Raw genomic sequence first — 23,159 nt, 5'->3', positions numbered from 1 at the left:
TTGTTTTGATTATTTGTCTTATTTCATTTTCTGTAATAGGTTCATTAATTTTTGTTAGACAATTACTTTCTAGCTTTGGAACTGTCAAAGACTTCCAAAATGTCTCCTTTGTAGTAAAATTAATATGCTGTGCTGAATAGAGCTCCGTAAAGTATTCAAGGAAGGCCTTTTGTATGTCCTCTGTCTGGGTCCATATATGATCTTTATTTTTAATTTTTTTTATGAAACTTTTAGTTTTGTGATTTTTGTCAATTCGTGCTAGAAAGCTGCCCACCTTGTTACCGTACCTATAAAACTGTGCGCAAGATTTTATATTTTCTCTAATTTCATTTTGCATAAGGTAATTGTCTCTATCTTTTTTAGCCTGAATATATTGTTGCCAATTATCTGCAGTTTTTGCCTGGATATATCTAGAATATTTGTTAATCAAACAATTAGTTATCTGCTTTCTGTATGCATGTGTTTTTTTATTTTGTTTTATTTGGTATGCCAGAATTTCGCCTCTTAGTACGGCTTTTGCAGCGTTCCAATATATATGAGTTTTGTCAAAAGAACTGTTGTTAAACTGTTTATATTCAGCCCATTTAGATTTTAGAAAATTTATGAACTTACTATTTTTTGCTAAATATTTTGGAAAGAAGAACTGATTGGATTTCCCACTCTTTTGTTTGGGATCTAATGTAATTGAGATAGGGGCATGGTCTGATATAGTTATTATATCAATAAGTGTTTCCTGGATACAATCTGTTAACTTCTCTGAAGTAAGGAAATAATCTATTCTAGATAAAGTTTTTTTTTATTTCGAGAGGCATGTATACTCTATTTCATCAGGATGTCTAATTCTATATATATCAATTAATTTTAGATCTTGCTGAAACCTCTTTATAAGAAGGGACTCTCTTTTTCTTCTTGCTATTGTAGATTTATCTAGTAATTTTTGCCTTGTTGCTTGCTCAACATTACCTCTACTTCTATCTACTGTAGTATTGGGAGCGATATTAAAATCTCCTCCAATAATTATAGTGTTTGTGGAGTGTATTAGCAGCTTATCTCGCAGACTTTGCCAGAAGTCTATATCCTCCTCATTTGGGCCATATACATTGCAAATAACAATCTTCCTATCCGCAATTTCAACTTCTAATATGATATATCTTCCTTCCTCGTCTCTCTCTAGTTTGTCAATTTTATATTCTATTGTTTTACTAAACAGAATAGCCACTCCTTTTTTCCTTTGGTGCCCTGTGGTGTATATAACCTCTTTGACCCATCCCCCTTTTAATTTGATAGCCTCTTCCCCTTTTAGGTGTGTTTCCTGCAAGAGCAGTATCTGAGCACCTAATTTTTTTGCGTATCTCAGAATAGATTTACGTTTCATGGGTGATGTAATTCCCCCTATATTCCACGAAACTACTTTAAGACTCATTTTCACTAATCTGTGGGTTTAGCTATTTCTAATGATTCGTCCATAACTATAAGGTGTTTACGAAATAGGACACCCATAATAGCAAACAAGAGAGAGAAGAAGAGAAGAGAGAAAAAAAAAAAAAAAAAAGAGAAAAAAAATAATAATAAAAAAAAAATATCACTGTGAATTACCAAAACTTCATTAATTCCCTTTATTTCACTGGAGGTCTTCCTCTTTCCTTCCAGTTTCCCCTTGAAGGGGATTTTTTCCCCATAACTTAATTTTATTCTGAACATTTTTCTAAAAACAAAGTTTGTATACATTACACTCTTTTATGTATTAAACATACAAAGTAAAACCAGTACCAAAAGATTTAAAGAAAGCAGGGACAAGGTTCATGTTACAGGGCCTTGTTGTCTTTCTAAGCTATCTTTATGATCTTTGAGAAACTCATTTACTTCCTCTACATCTGTAAATATCCTATTCCCTGTAGTAGTATATATACTAAGTCTAGCTGGGTATAAAAGTCTGACTCTCCACCCTTCTTGTATTAGTTTGGTACATATTGGTGCAAGAGTTCGCCGTTTATTAGATGTCTCGTAAGAAAAGTCATTAAATAATAAGAGTTTCCTACCCCTATAATTAATTTCTCCATTTGCCTTCCGATAAGCATTCATAATTTAGATTTTTTCCTGAAAATTCAGCAGTTTCATAATAACCGGTCTACCTGTTTTATTCCATCCCTCCTCTTGTCTTTCTGAGCCTATTCTGTGTATTCTCTCAATTGTTATATTTTGAGTTTCTACTCCAATGTTTAATAGACCCATTAAATCTACCTCCACAAATCTCTTAAGATCTTTCTCCTGGATATCCTCTGTCAGGCCAATAAGACGCAGGTTATTTCTTCTGGCCCTGTTTTCTAGGTCCTCAAGTTTATTTTTCATATTTTCAATCTGGGTGGACATAGTGCATAGTGTCTGTTCCCTCTGTAGGGCCCCATCCTCAATATCTGATATTCTTTGTTCTGCATATGTGAGTCTGGTTGCAAATTGTTTTACTTCAAGTGTTAGTGAGGTGATATTATTTTGAATTAAGTCAAACTTGGGTGTAAATAGTGCGTCAAGCTGCTTAATTAATTCTTCATTGTTAGAGCTTTGTGCAAGATTTATTTCCCCCATTCCCCCCTGTGCTTCTTGTGAAATTGTATTCCCTTTTTTTTCTTGATTTTTACTTTGGGAAGACATACCTGGTGAAGTGATTTTGCTTTTGTTTAAGTATTTTTCCATAAATATATGCGTTCTCCTCCTTTACCCCTCAGTTAAGTGATATCCTCTTGTGTTTAAAAAGTGAGACTATATATTAGTAAATAATACCAGGCTATGTAATTGATCTTGAGGAATTTTTAGGCCCACCTCTATTAGTAAGAGGGTGCAGATTACTTTTCCAAGTTAAATTAAATTATAGACTGCCCCTTTAAGTAAGCATAGACGTACTTATTCGTGTTTGCTATTTTCCCTTCTACCTTGAGCTATCTAAGCTGGATATATGATGTTCAGATTTTACTTGTAGCTCACAAGTGTGCGGGCCTTCACCAGGCTAATTTAGAATCTTGACGCCTACTTAGATGGGGAGGTTATATATGAATGAGTTTGAATTATACCTTCCAAAATTTTAGTACTATCTGTACCAAACCTATTTTACATAATTTCTTACATTCAGGCTTAGTCCGAATTACATTTGTTGACTTTTACCACATCGTTATATATAAAACCTCTAAAGTTGCTTTTGGTTCTCTATCCACCTTATCAAGCACAAAAAGAACTTGATTTTTTATAAAAAGGTCTCTAAGAGCAAGTTCATAAAGAATAGTTCAGTGTTAAACTAGTTTTGTCAGGTTGAGACTTGGAAGTGAGGTTTTTCTACTATTCCAGACTATTTATAACTTATAGAGTTTTAATGACCCTACTTTAACTCTCCTCTTCTACCAAGCCTTATTTACAGGGCCTTGTGTACAGTCGAAAAATATGAATACTTAGGAAAATGTAGAACCTTAGCCCTAAAAAAAAAGACACTACTAGGTTTCTATTCCTTATAAAGTATAAGACAGAGCTAGCACTTGCTAGTTTGAATCCTGAAATTATTTTTTTTTTTTTTCCTTTCCCCCTTTCTTCTATCTTGGGGAATAAAGCTAGCTCAATTGTATATTATCACCTTTGCTTTAAACCCTATATTGTTTTGCAAAGTACAGCATACCAAAATATCCTAGATATCTAAATATAAGACATGTATGGTGTCACTTAATATTGCAATCATTTACATTTTTATCATGATTTTTAGCCCTATACCAAAATTATCAGTCAAAAAGAAAAAACAGCAAAGATCATGAGTGATATAACTCTTTTAACCCAGGGTTACCCCCAGGGCCATATTCGGTGAGAGTTCCTTTAACCAGTATCTTTATGCAAGAAAACTAATTGTTCCACTACTGGTATTATTATAGCAGATGTTGCTTGAAAATGTTTATAAATCCCACTTCTTTTTGTAGTAAGTAAGCAATGGAAAAAGAAAGATAGCAGTTCTCTGGGCTTTCTTTTTCCTTCTTCTCTTTTTTTTTTTTTTTCCTTCTTTCTCCTCCCCCTCTCTCACTCCTGTTCTCTTTCTTTCCTTAATTTCCAACAGCAAGCCCAGCTATTAGTCTATGTTTTAAAAAGTCTCCTTTTCTTTTTCCTCTCTCTTTCCCCTTTTAGACCAATTGCTTGCTTTACTTTCCTTTGTAAGTGCTCTCTTTACCCTGCTTTCTTACAGGGGAGACATTAATTGTTCATGAACTGGTAACCTTCATTCAGGACTTTTACTCTTCTAGGGGTTGCGCTGCACTAAGAGGGGTGAGGGGGGGGGATAAGTAACCTATGTCAGGCCCTACTCTCGCAGGAGCTCTAGTATATTCACAATATGGCTCTACACCTGACACCCCCCCTCTACCATTTGTATGCAGTCACTGTTTCAGCAAAATTATTGAATAAAAACAAATCCAAACTTATCTTGTTCTGTAGAGATGTTTCTAGAATCTGTGGTCCACCGCACAGCAGGACTTTCTCTCCTGCTACTCCTCCAAGTGTGTAGACTTCCTGGCAGGTTGAGGTGATGTTATGCTCAGGATCCCTTTAGCCTGTGTCCTGAGCTGACAGACAAGAAACACTTGTCTCCTTTCCTCCTGGGGCAAGAAGTTGATGTCTGTGACACCTTTCCCACTGCTATGTCCGCTCACCAACTGCTCCTTGGGTTCTGGCGGGCAGCGTGTGTCTCTGGGGGCTCTTAAGACAGTCACTGTAGATGGGCCTTATAGGCCAATGTCAGCAGGCTCTGCAGGGCTGTCAGCCTCCTTAACGGCAACTACGGGTCCTGGGCTGGGTGGTTTCGGCCCGCCTATAGGCACTCGATGCCGCGGCTCCTTTCTTAGGCCTCTGGAAGCAGGCAGCGTACTTCACACGCGTCTGCTTGCTTAGCCCCTCCTACCGGAAGTCTCGTCACTGCCCTAAAAAAAACATTAACCCCAAAATCGGTACTTTCCATTCCTGAAGTCCAGTGAAAGATCTTCATCCCAGCGGTGAAGCATCTTCATCCATTTTCATCCATCGTGGGACCTGCATCTTCTATTTTCATCCCAGCGGAGGCGGAACGGTCGGTGGATGCGCAGAGGTGGAGGTCCAGGCGGAAGTCCATCGGTCCTCTTCATCTGATCATCTGCCGCACACTGAAGATTGAATGCAAGGTACCCCTTTTATATCGGGGTACCCTTGCATTCCTATTGGCTGAAAAATTCAAATCAGCCAATAGGATGAGAGCTGCTTACATCCTATTGGCTGTTTATATCAGCCAATAGGATTTGAGCAGCACTCATCGTATTGGCTTCAGTGTGCGGTGGATGATCGCATGAGGACCTCCACATCAGACCGATCGACCTCCACCTCTGCGCATTTCACCGACCGATCCACCTCAACTGGGATGAAGATAGAAATGCAGGTCCTGCGATGGATGAAGATGGAGTTGCCTGGATGAAGATGCTTTGCCGCTGGGATGAAGATCTTTCGCCAGACTTCAGGAACGATAAATACCGATTTTGGGGTTAGTGTTAGTTTTTTTTGGTGTGTTTTTTTTTTAGATAATGGCTTTTTAATTTTAATGGGCTGTAAAAGAGCTGAATGCCCTTTTAAGGGCAATGCCGATACAAATGTCCCTTTCGGGGCAATGGGTAGATTAGGGGATTTTTTGTTAGGTTTTTTATTTTGGGGGGTGGGGGTTTGTAATATTAGGGGGTATTTGTTTTAATTTTTAGGCAAAAGAGCTATTAAAGGGACACTGAACCCAATTTTTTTCTTTTTCCCTTTAACTTTAGGAAAATGCCCTACAAAAGGGCTATTGGTAGTTACTTATAGATAAGGTTTTTTTTATTTTGGGGTGTTTTTTTTTTTTAAACAGGGTATTAGAATAGGAATAATTTTTATTATTTTGGATAATTTCGTTTGTTATTTTTTGTAATGGTGTTTTTTATTTTTTTTGTAATTTAAGTGTTAATTATTTTTTGTTATTGTAGTTTTAATTTTTTTGTAATGATAGATTTTAGCATTTTTAGTAATGTTAGGTTTTATATTTTTTGTATTATTTTTTTTAAACAAGTAATGTTAGGTTGTTTTTTAGTTTAAAGGGACAGTCAACACCAGAATTTTTGTTGTTTTAAAAGATAGATAATCCCTTAATTATCCTTTCCCCAGTTTTGCATAACCAACACAGTTATAATTATACACGTTTTACCTCTGTAATTACCTTGTATCTAAGCCACAGCAGACTGCCCCCTTATTTCAGTTCTTTTGACAGACTTGCATTTTAGCAAATCAGAGCTGTCTCCAAGGTAAATTCACGAGCATGAGCTCAATGTTATCTATATGAAACACGTGAACTAATGCCCTCTAGTGGTGAAAAACTATCAAAATGCATTAGATTAGAGGCGGCCTTCAAGGTCTAAGAAATTAGAATATGAACCTCCTAAGTTTAGCTTTCAACTAAGAATACCAAGAGAACAAAGCAAAATTGGTGATAAAAGTAAATTGGACAGTTGTTTAAAATTACATGCCATATCTGAATAATGAAAGTTTTTTTTGGACTTGACTGTCCCTTTAAGTTTAGGTTTTATTTTTATTTCACAGGTAAGTTTTTATTTATTTTAATTAGGTAGTTAGTAAATAGTAATATTGTAACTATCTTAGGTTTTATTTTTATTTCACAGGTAAGTTTGTATTTATTTTTAAATAGGTAGTTAGTTAATAATATTAACTTTACTTTAGGTGTATTTTAATTATGTTAAAGTTAGGGTCTGTTAGGGTTTAATAGTTTTATTTAGTGTTGTGATGTGGGGGGCGGCGGTTAGATGTTAATAGGATTTTATTTAGTGTTTTGGCGATGTGGGGGGATGGCGTTTTAGGGGTTAATAGGTTTATTTAGTGTTGGCAATGTGGGGGACGGTGGTTTAGAGATTAATAGGTTTAGTTATTGTTAGTGATGTGGGGAGATGGCAGGTTATTATTATTATCGGTTATTTGTAGTGTGCCAACAGATTCCGCAGCACTATAAACAAAAGCAGAGTACAACAAAACAATTATAAGGATCAAATGGGTAGAGGGTCCTGCCAAGAGTCGCACTGTTGTAGTCAGCCCTTAAGAAGGTGATCTACAAACAGCTGGACTCTTAGGCTTTCATGCTAAGGGGGTTCAGGGGATAGCAATGGAGGAGATGAACTGGTATAAAGAAGGTTAGTGTAGGTTGTATGCATCCCTGAACAGTAGAGTCTTTAGGGAGTGCTTGAAACTTTCAAAACTAGGGGAGAGTCTTGTGGAGCGAGGCAGAGAGTTCCAAAAGATGGGAGCCAGTCTTGAGAAGTCCTGTAAACGGGAGTGTGATGAGGTAACAAGAGAGGAGGAGAGTAGGAGGTCAATAGCAGAGCGAAGGGGACGGGAGGGAGAGTATCTGGAGACAAGGTCTGAGATATAGGGGCGAGCAGTGCAGTTGAGGGCTTTGTATGTCAGAGTGAGAATTTTGTGTTTAATCCTAGAAGCAAGAGGAGGCCAGTGAAGGGATTGGCAAGAGAGGTGCAGCAGATGAAGAGCAACGTGTAAGGAAGATGAGCCTGCCAGAGGCATTCATTATGGATTGTAAAGGAGCTAGGTGGCAGCTGGGGAGGCAAGAGAGGAGAGAGTTGCAGTAATTAAGGCGGGAAATGATGAGAGAGTGGATTAAAATCTTAGTTGTGTCTTGTGTAAGGAATTGTCTAATTTTAGAGATGTTTTTAAGGTGGAAGCAGCAGGCTTTAGCCAAGGACTAAATGTGAGGAGTAAAAGAAAGATCTGAGTCAAATGTGACCCTGAGACATCGGGCATGTGGGGTAGGGGTAATGATGGAGTTGTCTACAGTTATAGAGAGATTGGGGGTGGAAGTTTTGGAAGAAGTGGGAGTTTAGAGTTTAATAGGTTGAGTTAGTGTTTGCGGTGTGGGGGGATGGTGGTTTAGAGGTTAATAGCTTTATTTACTGTTGGTGAAGCGGGGGGATGGTGGTTTAGGGGTTAATAGCTTTATTTAGTGTTTTATTTAGTGTTGGCGATGTGGGGGGACTGCAGTTTAGGGGTTAATAGCTTTATTTAGTGTTGGTGGTGTTGGTGGGGCAGCGGTTTAGATTAGAACAATGAATAATTCTGAATATGAATAAAGAATGGATCCGGAAATTCGGAAACATATTTATTCATTTTTTGGAATTTTTCCAGATTTTAGTTATGGTGCCGATTCGGAAATTCAGATTCATCCGAATCTCCAAATCGACCAAAATTCGGTCCAAATATAAATTTGGCCGAAACAAATTGCATGTCTACTATTTTTAGCATACACATATGACCTCTGGGAACCACATATAACTTGCTTTGACATAAAAGAAGTCTTCTTATAGATTTGAATTGTCTCAAAATCCCAAACTCTCCAAAAACCTTCTGTAAGGTGTTATTTTCAGGAGGGGGTGTCAGTTCAGGTCTAAGCCTCGGGCCCACTGTACCACCTGGAGATGATGTAGATTATCTGATAAGGATATCCAGAGAACAGCACTTCAGACCTCACAGATCATTCTCGTTTATTGAAAGATACAAGGCATGTCTTATAGTCTACAGTAACAGCAGATGGGGTTAACCTGATGACACGTTATTACTGCGTCATCTTACACAAGTTTTCACAGTTTTGTCAGGAAAAATACTAGCTCATAAACAATATTCTATAGTCATAATAAGGAGTGCAACTAGGATGAACACAAGGTTATTTGAACATCTTATAGAGATAGTACCCTCAGGGCATGGTGCCAGGGACATCTACAAGGCTAACTAGCTTTGCAGAGAATAATAACAAGCATATATTTCTCACAGAATAACCCACTATAATAAAGGTTATTCAGACAAGATGGATGCCAAAGACAAAATGGCACTAGTCATGCTAACAATAATCCCTAACATATATGACCATCATCATCATCTATTCCCTTTCTCTCATTTCCTTTTGTTTTTAGCTAATGTGCACCTTCAGTTCCATAATCTTACACTTTACCAATCCACTCTACATATCTTACTCCCTATAATTAATTAAAATGTCAATTGTATATTTTTATATATATATATATCATCCACGTCTTTTTTATGATCTCCCTATTCTTACACACTCTGCTTATAAAATACACTAAACCTATGTATTCTTCCTGACAAGTAACTGCACCACAGAGTTCCTCTTAATGGTTAACTGTTTAAACATGTTCTAAAACCATACTGCAACCGTTTATTTTACCTTACATTAAAGCTAGTCCTGTCCCATCTAGATTCAGAAAAAAAGAGTCTTCCTTTTGTTCTTGTACATTTTTCAAATCAGGTGTTTTTTTAAGCCATCGTAAAAATGTCTTGTTTTATTGATTGAAGATAAGCTTTTAGAATTTTCTGTTGGTGTCTCACCATGCATAATATTACTATTTTTTTAACAGCTGTTGCCATACACCGAGCAGGAAATATGGTGTATATTGACAACAACCAAGTTTATATTAGAAATTACAGACCCAGTCTGTATAACATTTTTCTTCATTAAGCAGTTATCTACCACTTTCTGCCAGGATAGAGGGATTGTCACTGACAGGTTATCAGTTAACTGGTTACTAAAAGGGAGAGCCTACTCATGTTGCACTTCTGTAGTGCCAATTCTGGTTTTGAATATTCAATGAGAGCATACACTCTATAATTAAACTAAAATTCTAACCTATGAATATGCACTTAATTTACATAATACTTGCCTTAATCATTTGATAATTGCCAGAAACCAGTAAGTCCCAGCTACTATATATGTATATAGCCAAACATGTGCTTGCACACACAAATCATTCCTGTATATTAAAAACATTTGTGACTTTCTATTAATATTCTGCAAGAAATGTATAATGGTAAACCCCTGACTTAATAAGTTAGTTCCTAACATGTGGCATGGTCTGTGAGCTATAGACTAAAAATATTAAAGTTTGATGCATTTTTTGTGGTTTGATTGTTTTCCAAGGTCATTGTTTTATAAATAAAGTTGATGGCTGACATTCAGTAGAACCTTGATGAATTAACACCAATACTAAGTAAGTCTCTTTGGCAAAGACAGCAGCAAAGCTACCGTATTTTATTTTTAGAAATATTTTGGGTGATGTATCATCTCATACCAGATGAAAAGAAAATGAAGGTCACACAGTCTGAATATTACTTTGTGCTACCAAAAATCCTTGCATCAAAAACAAAGCATAACTATCAGTTTTGTTTGATTTTTTTTCTCAGATGTATTTGAAAACATAATGGGTAAACATAGAAAACACATGGCTAGTTTTATTATGACAGCAACATTAAACACAATTTTAGAGACTGAATGATTTTAATGGAGATTTTCTAAAACACTGTAAAATATGGTTAATTAACTTGGTCAGATACAAATCAATTTGCTGGCATATTATATGTCTTATTGGTACATTATGAAAAATACCTTTCAGTATTTCAATGAGCTTTTCATATTATTGTCGTTATTATTGTGCTTTATTTATCAAGTCCCACTTTTGTTGCCACCAGTCACAGAGTAAAAGAAAATAACAGAATTTACAATGATATAAGTATTTACTTTTTAATATTAATAGATCATTCAGAGAAACATATCTCCCATACTAGATTTAGTTGTCTGCTATTAAAAGTTGTAAATGTTATTCAGCTGGTACTGATATAATATTGCATTTTTGTTAGGGAACCAATTAAATCAACGTAAAAAAAAATCTAATATAGCTATTGACTATACTTTTATTTCTATATTGAATTCAAACTAGACTACTATGAAAATATATAGTTATGAGGGGAAAGAAAATCATTATATGTTTTTTTCAGGTACCATAATCATGTTTTTGTAAAAAGAATATGTATGCATAATGGCATAGCATTATATCTGGTACCACCTATGATAATTTAGTGCATGTTTGAGGCAGCTATGGCAGTGAATTGTGTATGATAATGTCTTTTTTATGTTTCATAAGTGAATGCTATAGACATTTATGTGATTTATATCGAAAGATATGTGTGTGTTGGTGACAATGGTTATGTATGCATCTTTATAGCAGATAAGGGATAGCTTACTGTTAAAAACAATAAGTGTAAGAACAAACATCCCCCTGGGCATTCTTTTGTCCCATCAAATATTTATATGAACAAACATATCTTCAATGCATGATTATTTTTCTACTTCTAATAGATGGCCTTCAGATCACTATCAAGTTATGTTGCCTTGAATGTTGTTCAGTGCTTTCCATACAAGTCTGTGAGACATGTTTATTAGAAGCTTCATTATATTATTTTGAATATTGCTTCTTTAAAATGTGAAAATCATTGTTTGTTTAAAAGAAAATTAACATTTATAATATTCTATAACAAATTTTAAATTAACTACAAGTTTATGTGAAACATTAAATTAATGAATGTTAGAAAGTTGACCAAAAATCTCCATTAGAATAACAAATATGGCAAAAAGACTATTTTATATTAATGTAGACTAATTACAACCTACTTTAACCCACAACCCATTACTCTTTTAGTAATATAGTTGTCAAATGTAAATTAATGCTATCGTTGAAGGTGATAAAACAAACATACTATCCAATGTAAATGCAACATATAAAACACAAAACTACAGCATGTAACATTAGAAGCATTTTGTGTTTAGTAAATGCATGCAATTTGACTTTTCCTTGAATGTTACATTTAAAGGGACACTGAAGTCAAAATAAGCTTTTATTATTCAGAAAGAGCATGCAGTTTTAAGACACTTTCTAATTTACATCCATTATCACATTTTGCACAATTTTGTTATATGCACACTTTCTGGGGAACAAGATCCTTCTGAGCATGTGCACAAGTTCACAAGTTATACATATACTTGTCTGTGATTGGCTGATGTCTGTCACATGATACAGGAGGCCAGAAAATAGGAGAAAAAATTAATTTGTCAAAAAAAACTGCTTAGTTGAAATTCTGAGTAAGTGCTATTGCATTGTCTTTTTATTATGTAGTTGTTGATTATGCAATTCTACTGCATTGAGTGGTCCTTTAATATTTATGCATCATTCTAGTAATGCCTTGTTTAAATGGTTTCTAATTTATTCAAAGTATAAGATCCTGATATGGCTTTCACACCTGCTTGCAATATTCTTTGTGTATGCGTGAATAATAACAATCTATAAATGTACATTATCACCCACCTATCTGGTGTAGTTTTTTTTTTCAGTACAGCTCAACTGCCAAATGGTTAATCCATCTATATGGCCCAATCTATTAAAGCCAGGCTCAACAAGATTCCCAGACCTGCCTGCCTTAATTTTTGGAGAAGAAGGCAGTATCTACTGTTTGCATTTAAGAAGTAATCACATGTGCAGCTACACCCCCTGCTCTTGCAGAGCCAATAAGATGAGAGTAGGGCATGTCAATCATCTCAGATGAAATATGGAAGCAACATTCTAAATACTATTACTTCCTAGGTTGTGTTTCCATGATTGTCAAGTCTGTACCACAAGAGTTCTTAAGTTGTGCCTGCTGCTTGATAAATGGAGAACATAGAGCCCACTAATCAAACACTGTAAAGGCAAGGTTCCCGTCTAAACCCGCTTCTACTTAGCTAACATTTCAGCCCTGCTCACATCAGCCTGCATTGCTCAGACTACAAAGCTGTGTCTGCAGCTTAGAAAATGGAGCCTATAATCTTTAAAATAAAATTCATTATTTAATTAATGAATTAAACAAATTCCTTGACAATTGATAGCTATTAAACTCACTTTAATTTCACCTTAGGTCGTTAGTTTAATAAATTAATCATGTTGAACTTTATTTGTTATAAGTGACATTGCTTCTATAATTATTTCATGCTTATTTTCTTTAAAAAAAAAAGTAATTGTTCTTTTGAGGTAAACCTTTGGGACGGTCAGTCTTTTATAGCTTTCTATATAATCTATGAAAAAGACATACCTTTCAATGGAGTTTACTAGGGATATCATTTATCAGTGTTTTAAAAAACAATTTCATTAAACTGAGCTCTTGGACACTCTATTAGTAGCCATATTGTCTTCTGAATATGTCCACTTTGGTAGAATAATTTGTACAATCCTCTAATAAATCTATGTAATTATGTATGAGTGTGTGGTGTAATTGCTGTAAACCCCTGGTGTTTGGTTTGTAGAACATTAAAGGGACAGTATTCTATAGAATTGTTTTTCCCTTAAAGGGACACTCAGGTTAAATTAAATTTTCATGATTCAGATACAGCATGTAATTTTAAACAACTTTCCAATTTACTTCCATTAAAAAAAAATGTGCACAGTCTTTTATATTTACAATTTTGAGTCACCAGATCCTACTGAGCATGTGCAAGAATTCACAGCCTATACGTATATGCATTTGTGATTGGCTGATTGCTATAACATGGTACAAGGGGAGTGGGAATGTACATAACTTTGAAATTTGTTATAAAGAAATCTACTACTCACTTGAAGTTCAGACTAAGTGCTATTGCATTGTCTTGTTATCTTGCATTTGTTGATTATGCAAATCTAATGTGTTGACTGGTCCTTTAATGTGTTTCCAATTACTTTTTTACCAGTTGCAGAGTATAAAATGTATGAGGTTTGCTTCTTTTAAGGTTTAATTGTGTATATGAATTAGCTGATTTTGTGTTTTGAAGCCACAACCTAATAAAATGGGTTGAGCTTGTAGGTATAAACAGATCTCTTTACTTTATCACATTGTATAAATATATCTGCTTCTTTATCTTATATCTGTCCATAAACCAATCACCAATACTTAGAGAGAACAATGGAAAATTTACATTTTATTATCTTATATCTTCTATAGCCCAGTGGGAGTGTAATTTCTTCTACTGGCTGTTTTAACAGAGCTTGGCCTTGAAGCCAAAAACTTTCAGGATGGGTGGGGATACCACAGGCTAAATAAAATATTTTAAATGCCAATATAAGGGTAATGGAAATACCTGTAAACAATTTAATACACTCCAGCAGGTAAAGTGGATCTTTGGAAAAAAAGGGGAGAACATTTTTGAGTAAACTGTCCCTTTAAGTGTCATCTACTTGCATTCTTTACTAATTCTTAACACACTTGGTGTTCTTTATGATTGGCTCTTCATCTGTGTCTTAACTAGGGAGCATATTGTATGAAAACAATGAGTGGCAATTGAAACAAAAATATTTTTTTGTATGGGAATATATATATATATATATATATCACTGCAGAATCTGTTGGCGCTCTACAAATAACCAATAATATATATATATATCTATAGGTCTGAGGAAGGGGATACTTTGTCCCCGAAACGTCACTATGTTTTCACAGTAAAAAGTGTGTTTTAAAAAGACCAGCGAGTGCAAGTTTTTGTTACCTTTGTTTATCCTGTACTAGCACCCTGGCAGTTAACTCTTAAAGTGAGAGTGCTCTCCTGTGTTCTAATATATATATATATATATATATATATATATATATATATATATATATATATATATATATATATATACCTGTATATATATATATATATATATATATAAAATATTGTTTTCCAGTTATTTTTAGTTTGAAATACTACATTACTAATGAGGCGTTTTAATATTTTAGGAAATTATTTTAATATTAAATTATTTATCATGTCTTTCACTAGCAATTTAATAAAGTTCTAGTAAATGTAAGTCAAAACTTATAAAGTGTTTAGTGGTTTTTTTATAATTTTATGTATCAAAAATAAAAACTTAAAATAAAATGCATGCTGCATTCTTTTTAATTGTTACTTCTACATACCAACATCAACACATTTATATACACACACTTCTATCAACAATTTTAATCTAGTAAATATTTATCATAACCTACCTCTAAAACCCCACATGCACATGAAAAACCTATGTAAACTCATAAATACATCTTACGACCTATAATACCCCCAAATACCATACCAAAAACATGAATATATATTCATACCTTAAGAAAATCACTCACAACTTTAAATATTTCTAGTACCAATGAGCAGTCTTACCAACTAAGGCATACATATACAGTAGTAACAAATGTACATTCAAGCACTTCCATAGTTATTTATGTATATCTGTTTATATCATACACACCCACCCATGCATATCTCTTAAGTGCATGATGGTTTGTATCTACATTAGTTATTGGCAATCCAGTCTGGGAGAAGCCCATTGCAGTTTATATCCAGCTTACTTAGCAGATGATCAGAATGTGTAATTATTATTTACTTTATTTACAAATTGAATATTTTATAGTCTTGTTTGGCTACATAAAGGAGTAACTGATGCTCACCTGCAGCTGATCTTCTAATGCAGCTGTAACTTTATCTCCACTACTTTCATCCACAACAACTACCATATGGGTCAGAGAATTGACTCGAATTTGCTCTTGCTCCAGGTCGTCTTGCAAGGTCTAAAAGCAGAGAAAACAACATTGTCACCATCTTCAACAACAGTTTACAAAAATATAAAAAATATTAGAGCCTCTTAATAAAATGGTTAAAGAAAACAAATCTGAGTAGAGCATGCAATTGTCATGTTGAGGACTTGATCAAAAATAATATATCTTAGATTTGTGGCTACCAGGCCAGATAAATAAAATAGGAGGTCTAGTGTTATTATTTCAAATAGTTCAATGTTTAAACATATTTAAATAATGTATGAAAATATTTATTTGTAATAGTAATAAAGCTTTGCACACAGTTTTTTTACAATATGTCATCATAATTAATAAAGCAAATCTCAGGAAAAAAACAAAAACAAAGATAAATATAGATTTGTGCAAAAGTGGAAAGCTGAGGGAAATAAACAAATAAATCCATAAATGAGTGAGTAGAACCTTGCCTAAAACAGACTCTTCACCAAAATGTAAAGGATCCTGGCTATGGGGCCTATTTATTAAAGTGCGAGCGGACATGATATTATGTAGCATATCATGTCCACTGCAGATCGATAAATTCCGATAGCATACACTGTCAGCATTTATCGTTACACAAGCAGTTCTTGTGAACTGCTTGTGCAATGCCGCCCCCTGCAGATTTGCGGCCAATCGGCTGCTAGCAGGGGGTGTCAATTAGCCCGATCGTATAGGATCAGGTGGATTGAAGACCGCAGCCTCAGAGGCAGCAGACATGTTATGGAGCTTGATAATTCAGCCCCTAAGTCTTTGAATAAATGAATGAATGAATAAAATTAATCCTCAATAAGGTAATTAATTTTTATATAGTTAAAGATCATACCTGCCATTCATGTATCTAGGTAAAACATTTCAAAGTGTGCATTAATTTGAATTTGTAACAGAAATTATTTTCACAGAAAAAAATATAACAAACAATTTAGTGCCTTCCTTTTTTTTATTAAAATTTTATTTTTAATAGATTATTTAATTGACATATTTTTCAAATCTATTGCTCAATATTTTTGTGAATGAGATGATGCAATAGCACTTGAAATCTAAAAAAAAACATTAATAATACCCTTGGTGTTAAAATATATGGCTAGATTTTGAGTTGTGCGTTAGGATAAAAAAGCAGCGTTAAGAGGACCTAACACTGCTTTTTTTACGCCCGCTGGTATTACGAGTCTTGAAGGTTTAGGTGTACCGCAAACTTCTTTGGCCTTACTGCAAAACTACTTGCGTAAACTTAGTAAAGTCTTTTTTCTATGGGACTTCCATAGCGCTGATATTACGAGTCTGTCCTGGGAGGCCAAAAAGTGAGCGGTACACCCTACCCTGTCAAGAGTCCTACCGCATTTAAAAGTCAGTAGTTAAGAGTTTTATGGTACAACGCCGTAACATAAAACTCATAACTAAAGTGCTAAAAAGTATACCAACACCCATAAACTACCTATTAACCCCTAAACCGGGGCCCTCCCGCATCGCAAATACTAAAATAAAATTTTTAATGCCTAATCTGCCGCTCCGGACACCGCCGCCACCTACATTATATGTATGAACCCCTAATCTGCTGACCCCAACATCGCCGACACCTGCATTGTATTTATTAACCCCTAATCTGAATCTGCTGCCCCCAATGTCGCTGCCACCTACCTACACTTATTAACCCCTAATCTGCCACCCCCAACATCGCTGCCACTATAATAAACATATTAACCCCTAAACCGCCGCACTCCCGCCTCACAAACATTAGTTAAATATTATTAACCCCTAATCTGCCGGCCCTAACATCGCCGCCACCTACCTACATTTATTAACCCCTAATCTGCCGCCCCCAACGTCGTCGCCACTATATTAAAGTTATTAACCCCTAAACCTAAGTCTAACCCTAAACCTAACACCCCCTAACTTAAATATAATTTAAATAAATCTAAATAAATATTACTATCATTAACTAAATTATTCCTATTTAAAACTAAATACTTACCTGTAAAATAAACCCTAAGATAGCTACAATATAACTAATAGTTACATTGTATCTAGCTTAGGGTTTATTTTTATTTTACAGGCAAGTTTGTATTTATTTTAACTAGGTAGAATAGTTACTAAATAGTTATTAACTATTTACTAACTACCTAGCTAAAATAAATACAAATTAACCTGTAAAATAAAACCTAACCTAAGTTACACTAACACCTAACACTACACTATAATTAAATAAATTAACTAAATTAAATACAATTACCTACATTAAATTAAATTAGCTAACGTACAACCCCCCCCCACTAAATTACAGAAAATAATAAACAAATTACAGAAATTTAAACTAATTACACCTAATCTAATAGCCCTATTAAAATAAAAAAGCCCCCCCCAAATAAAAAACCCCCTAGCCTAAACTAAACTACCAATAGCCTTTAAAAGGGCCTTTTGCGGGGTATTGCACCAAAGTAATCAGCTCTTTTACCTGTAAAAAAACAAACAAACAACCCCCCCAACAGTAAAACCCACCACCCACACAACCAACCCCCCAAATAAAATACTAGCTAAAAAAAACCTAAGCTCCCCATTGCCCTGAGAAGGGCATTTGGATGGGCATTGCCCTTAAAAGGGCAGTTAGCTCTTTTGTGCCCAAACCCTAATCTAAACAATAAAAGTGCAGCACGACATTGGGGGCGGCAGATTAGGGGTTAATAAATATAATGTAGGTGTCGGCGATGTTGGGGGCAGCAGATTAGGGGTTCATAAGTATAATGTAGGTGGCGGCGGTGTCCGGAGCGGCAGATTAGGGGTTAATAATTATAATCTAGGTGTCGGAGATGTCGGGGGTGGCAGATTAGGGGTTAATAAGTGTAAGATTAGGGGTGTTTAGACTCTGGGTTCATGTTAGCGTGTTAGGTGTAAACATAAATTTTATTTCCCCATAGGAATCAATGGGGCTGCGTTAAGGAGTTTTACGCTGCTTTTTTGCAGGTGCTCTCCCCATTGATTCCTATGGGGAAATCGTGCACGAGCATGTTACACCAGCTCACCGCTGACCTAAGCAGTGCTGGTATTGGAGTGCGGTAATGAGCAAATTTTGGTTAATGCTCACTTCTTGTCTTTTAACGACGGGTTTCTGAAAACTCGTAATACCAGCGCTGCAGGTAAGTGAGCGGTGAGTGAAAACTGCTCGTTAGCAACGCACAGCCTCTAACGCAAAACTCGTAATCTTGGCCATAGATTTTCCCCCACAAAATTCCATTATTAAACTTATTGCTAAAAGTAATTAAAAGTCACAGTATTATTCAAAATAGAAAAAGGAGTTCAAATCCGTATGGTGTATAAAATCAGAAATACTTTATTATGAACATCCAGGTCAAAAACACATGTTAGAAAAGGACTAACAGGTTTTACGCGTTTCGGCTGGAGTCGTATTTATAAAGCTCACAGTATTATTGTCAAAACTGAAATATTTGTAATTTGGGCTCATTTGATATAAAAATAATAATAATGATTTTTTTGTACAGTCCATACATTCTCAAAATTGTCGTTACAAAATATAATAATGTTGTATATATGTCTCATTTCTATTTCTAGTACACAACATTATTACTGTTATCTAGGACAAACTTAAACTTTTGCAGATTGTTGAGTCTGGATGATCACAAAAGAAGAGCATTGTACAATCCATACCTCCCAACTGTCTTGATTTTCGTGGGACAGTCCCGATGATTTTAGTGGTCTGTCCTGGGTTGATAGCCATCTGTCCCGCTTTGCCCCATGCATTTTTTTTTTAAATTCTATCTGGCTTTTCTCTCCCAGGGTTATATACCTGTTAGATTCCTTGTAGAAAATGAATGGCGTGTGGGTTAAGTAGGAGTAAGAAGGCTGTATACCCTTTGACCTCAGGTAAAAGTGACCTCTAACCCCTGGTAGTGATGGTGTCTAACCCCTGGTGATAATACTAGCATGCCTTTAGTTTTATACAATGAGCAGTGCAACACCAGGGTAACAAACAGTGGCAGCCTCAGACTCCCAGCTAATGTGCTTGCCAACCCCAGGACCTCATACAATGAGTTACAGATACCCATATATGATGTCGTGTATGTCTATCTGTATCTATAATTGTGTATGTGTGTGTATCTGCATGTATAAGTGTAAACTGTGCAGTGTGTGTGTGTATCTGTATGTATAAGTGTAGGCTATGTAGTGTGTGTGTCAAGTGTGTGTATCAGCATGTATAAGTGTATGCTATGTAGTGTGTGTGTGTATCTGCATGTATAAGTGTAAGCTATGTAGTGTGTGTGTGTGTGTCTGTATGTATGTATAAGTGTGTGTGTGTATCTGTATGTATAAATGTGTGTGTGTGTATCTGTATGTATAAGTGTGTGTGTGTGTGTATCTGTATGTATAAATGTGTGTGTGTGTGTGTGTATCTGTATGTATAAGTGTGTGTGTGTGTATCTGCATGTATAAGTGTATGCTGTGTAGTGTTTATCTGTATGTATAAGTGTAAGCTATGTAGTGTGTGTGTATCTGTATGTATAAGTGTATGCTATGTAGTGTGTTACTGTGCATTTTTGCTAACTTTAAAGGCCAGAATCTAGAATATTAATGGGGAATGCAGAGAGCAGTTTTAAAGAATCTATTATTAAATGTCCAATTAAGATAAACATATTTAGCAGTGTCTCTGCAAAGGTTAATTAAATACAGAGCTCACATAGCTATACCAGTGGTTTGAGCTTGTGTTTGATTTGCTGCCTAAGAGTATTAAAAGATATGACTTTATTTAGAATTTTATTTATATTACTTTGGTCTTATGATTTTTTAAGCCCCGCCCCTTTCAAATTTTAGCCACAGGGGGATGTCCCTCTTTTAAATTTTGAAATGTTGGGAGGTATGACAATCTAATTTTTTATTATATAGTGTGATTTTACTGTTATAGTGTGAACTGGAGAACAGAACTCAAATTTTGTGTCATGATCTGTCATAGTATGACTTGATAACTGTAAAATAAATGTATAACTACAGATAAAATGTAATTGTAATGAAACAATTGTATTTAAAAAAAAATCTATTTAGTTAAGATATAATGAATATCTGGTCAGTTAAGGGTCCTGAGAACTGGAGTAGGGAAACACTGCTTTGATCCTTTCATTGCCAGAGTCTTGAAGAGATTTGTTTTAGGATACCGTAGGCCAAACAGATTTTCACAACTTTGCTATATATACATTTGGACTTCATTCTCAATTGTAAATTTACATATACCCATTTTCTACTGTATTTTAGTTTTTGGATTAAGATATAATGCAATAAATCAGAACAAAATAAAACATATTTTTTTTAATATAATATATACTTTTTAAATATTCAATCTGCAAGAAAACATTTTTCTAAAAGCCCTAATTCTCCAAAAGGTTTCAGTTCTAATTATATTTAGTTATTCTTAATAGTTTGAACAACAGGAACAATACTGGCACAATCTACTATCTTCTATGAATTAATACTAAGATCAGTGCTTGTTTTTTTCTTCTGCTTGCTACAGATTTTAAGCATATTTTAGTATGTTCTAGTAAATATAAAAAAGGGGCTGAATAATAATGCCTCAAGTCTCTTTAGAACAAAAATTCCAAGCTTGTACAGGTAGCCCTCAGTTTACGCCGGGGTTAGGTTCCAGATGGAATGGTTGTAAATCAAAACCGTTGTAAATTGAAACCCAGTTTATAATGTAAGTCAATGGGAAGTGAGGTAGATAGGTTCCAGGCCCCTCTCAAAATTGTCATAAGTAACACCCAATACATTATTTTAAAAGCTTTGAAATGAAGACTTTAAATGCTAAACAGCATTATAAACCTAATAAAATAATCGCACAACACAGAATATATAATTAAACTAAATTAAATGAACAAAAACATTTGCTAAACAGCATTATAAACCTAATGAAATAATCACACAACACAGACTTCACTTGCATTTTTCTGCAAACAGTTCTTTCTGTGCATTCCAATCTGGACTGAGTTATAGACAGGAAGATCTTGTTCCTTTGAAATCTGCTCAATAGCTCAGGTCTGGTTAAACTGATACATTTCAGCTTGCTTGGCTTTGCTGCAACACAAACACACTGCTCCACCTACTGGCTATTTTAATAAATGCACTGCTTCTCAATACTTTTCAATAGCAGTCACATGACTGGAAAAAAAGGTTGTTATTCTGAAACGGTGTAAATTGAACCGTTGTAAAACGAGGGCCACCTGTATATGTTTTCTTGACCTAATGGTCCATAATTTTGCAAAATAATAGGCCCATGCAAGCATTTTTGCAACACACAAACTATCCCAAATATTCATATTAACTCCATAAACATGTACATTTCATACAAACACACATATTAAGAGTATAAAATCCCCATTTTTTGAAAATGTTTTCCCTGTCCCCAGATTCTTGGCGATTTTTGAGCAGGTAGCAGTTGGTAAGAAATGAAGAAGGAAGATAAAGATAAGTCTCACGTGTATATAGACATCAAACAAATATACGTTTTCTTAACTGCTGGGCATTTACAGCCCACAAACTTACAACATATCGTAGACCTGCTTACTTATCTTCTTAAAGGGATACTAACCCCACATTTTTTGTTCATGTTTCAGATAGAGCAATTTTAAGCAACTTTCTAATTTACTCCTATTATCAATTTTTCTTCGTTCTCTTGCTATTTTTATTTAAAAAGCAGGAATTTAAAGCTTAGGAGCCGACCCATTTTAGGTTAGGCACCCTGGATAGTGCTTGCTTATTGGTGGCTACATTTAGCCACCAATAGGCAAGTGTAACCCAGGTTTCTGAACCAAAAATGGGTCGGCTCATAAGGTTTAGTATCCCTTTAAAGAGAACACCTAAGGCTTAATGAATGTAAACTTTTACAAAAGATCTCTTTCCCAGAAATTTGACTTTAAATATTTGTGTTGTTAACTCCATCATGAAAATGTCCATCCTGTACCATATTTGCAGCAATTTTAATCACATACTGATAGATAGAAATGGTTAAAGGGAAAGACAAGTCAAAATTAAACTTTCATAGGGCATTTGATTTTAAAGCTAAACCTAGGTGATTTCTAAGCATAGAAGGCTGACTCTTATCTCAGTACATTTTGAAAAATGTTGACAGACAGTGCTAGTAATTTGTGTGCCATATAGATAACTCATTGTGCTCACTCCTGTGCACTGATTAGAAAAAGTGCAAGTTTGTCAAAAGAGACTGAGATAAGGCGTCATCCAATCTGCAGAGGCTTAGATAGAATATAATCACAGAGGTAAACAGTGTATTAATATATCAGTGTTAGATTCCATTATTACCCAGTTCGGATCAGGTCCGCCAGACCTCGCTGAATGCGGAGAACAATACGCTCTCCATATTCAGCATTGCACCAGCAGCTCTTGTGAGCTGCTGGTGCAACGCCGCCCCTGCAGATTCGCGGCCAATAGGCCCCCAGCAGGGAGGTGTCGGCTATGTGTGTCTGCCTGCTCAGAGCAGATGGACAGGGTTATGGAGCAGCGGTCTTAACGGCTGGAGAGCCCTCCATCCGGAGCTTGATTAATAGGCCCCCATGTCTCTTGAATACATGTATGCTAAATGAGCATGTTTCGCAGCCCATACATTTGCCAAATGCCAAAGGCACGATCAGTGGTATAACTAGACCTCACTGAGCTAAAGGGCAAAGGTTGTG

At 35.2% G+C, this 23,159-nt stretch overlaps 1 protein-coding gene across 1 annotated transcript in view; it reads right to left on the bottom strand.

Moving 5' to 3' along the window:
• The window catches only part of DMD (dystrophin), a 4,487,195-nt gene that overhangs the window by 2,897,657 nt on the left and 1,566,379 nt on the right, over positions 1 to 23,159 (bottom strand). Inside the window, exon 13 of the mRNA XM_053707599.1 lies at positions 15,355 to 15,474. Within this exon, the coding sequence (XP_053563574.1) occupies positions 15,355 to 15,474 (120 nt within the window). The remainder of the gene's footprint in view (positions 1 to 15,354; positions 15,475 to 23,159) is intronic.

Source organism: Bombina bombina, chromosome 3 (assembly GCF_027579735.1).
Source record: "Bombina bombina isolate aBomBom1 chromosome 3, aBomBom1.pri, whole genome shotgun sequence".
Lineage (NCBI taxonomy): Eukaryota > Metazoa > Chordata > Amphibia > Anura > Bombinatoridae > Bombina > Bombina bombina.
The sequence above is the reverse complement of the archived record's forward strand: the minus strand, read 5'-3'. Positions and strand labels throughout refer to the sequence as shown.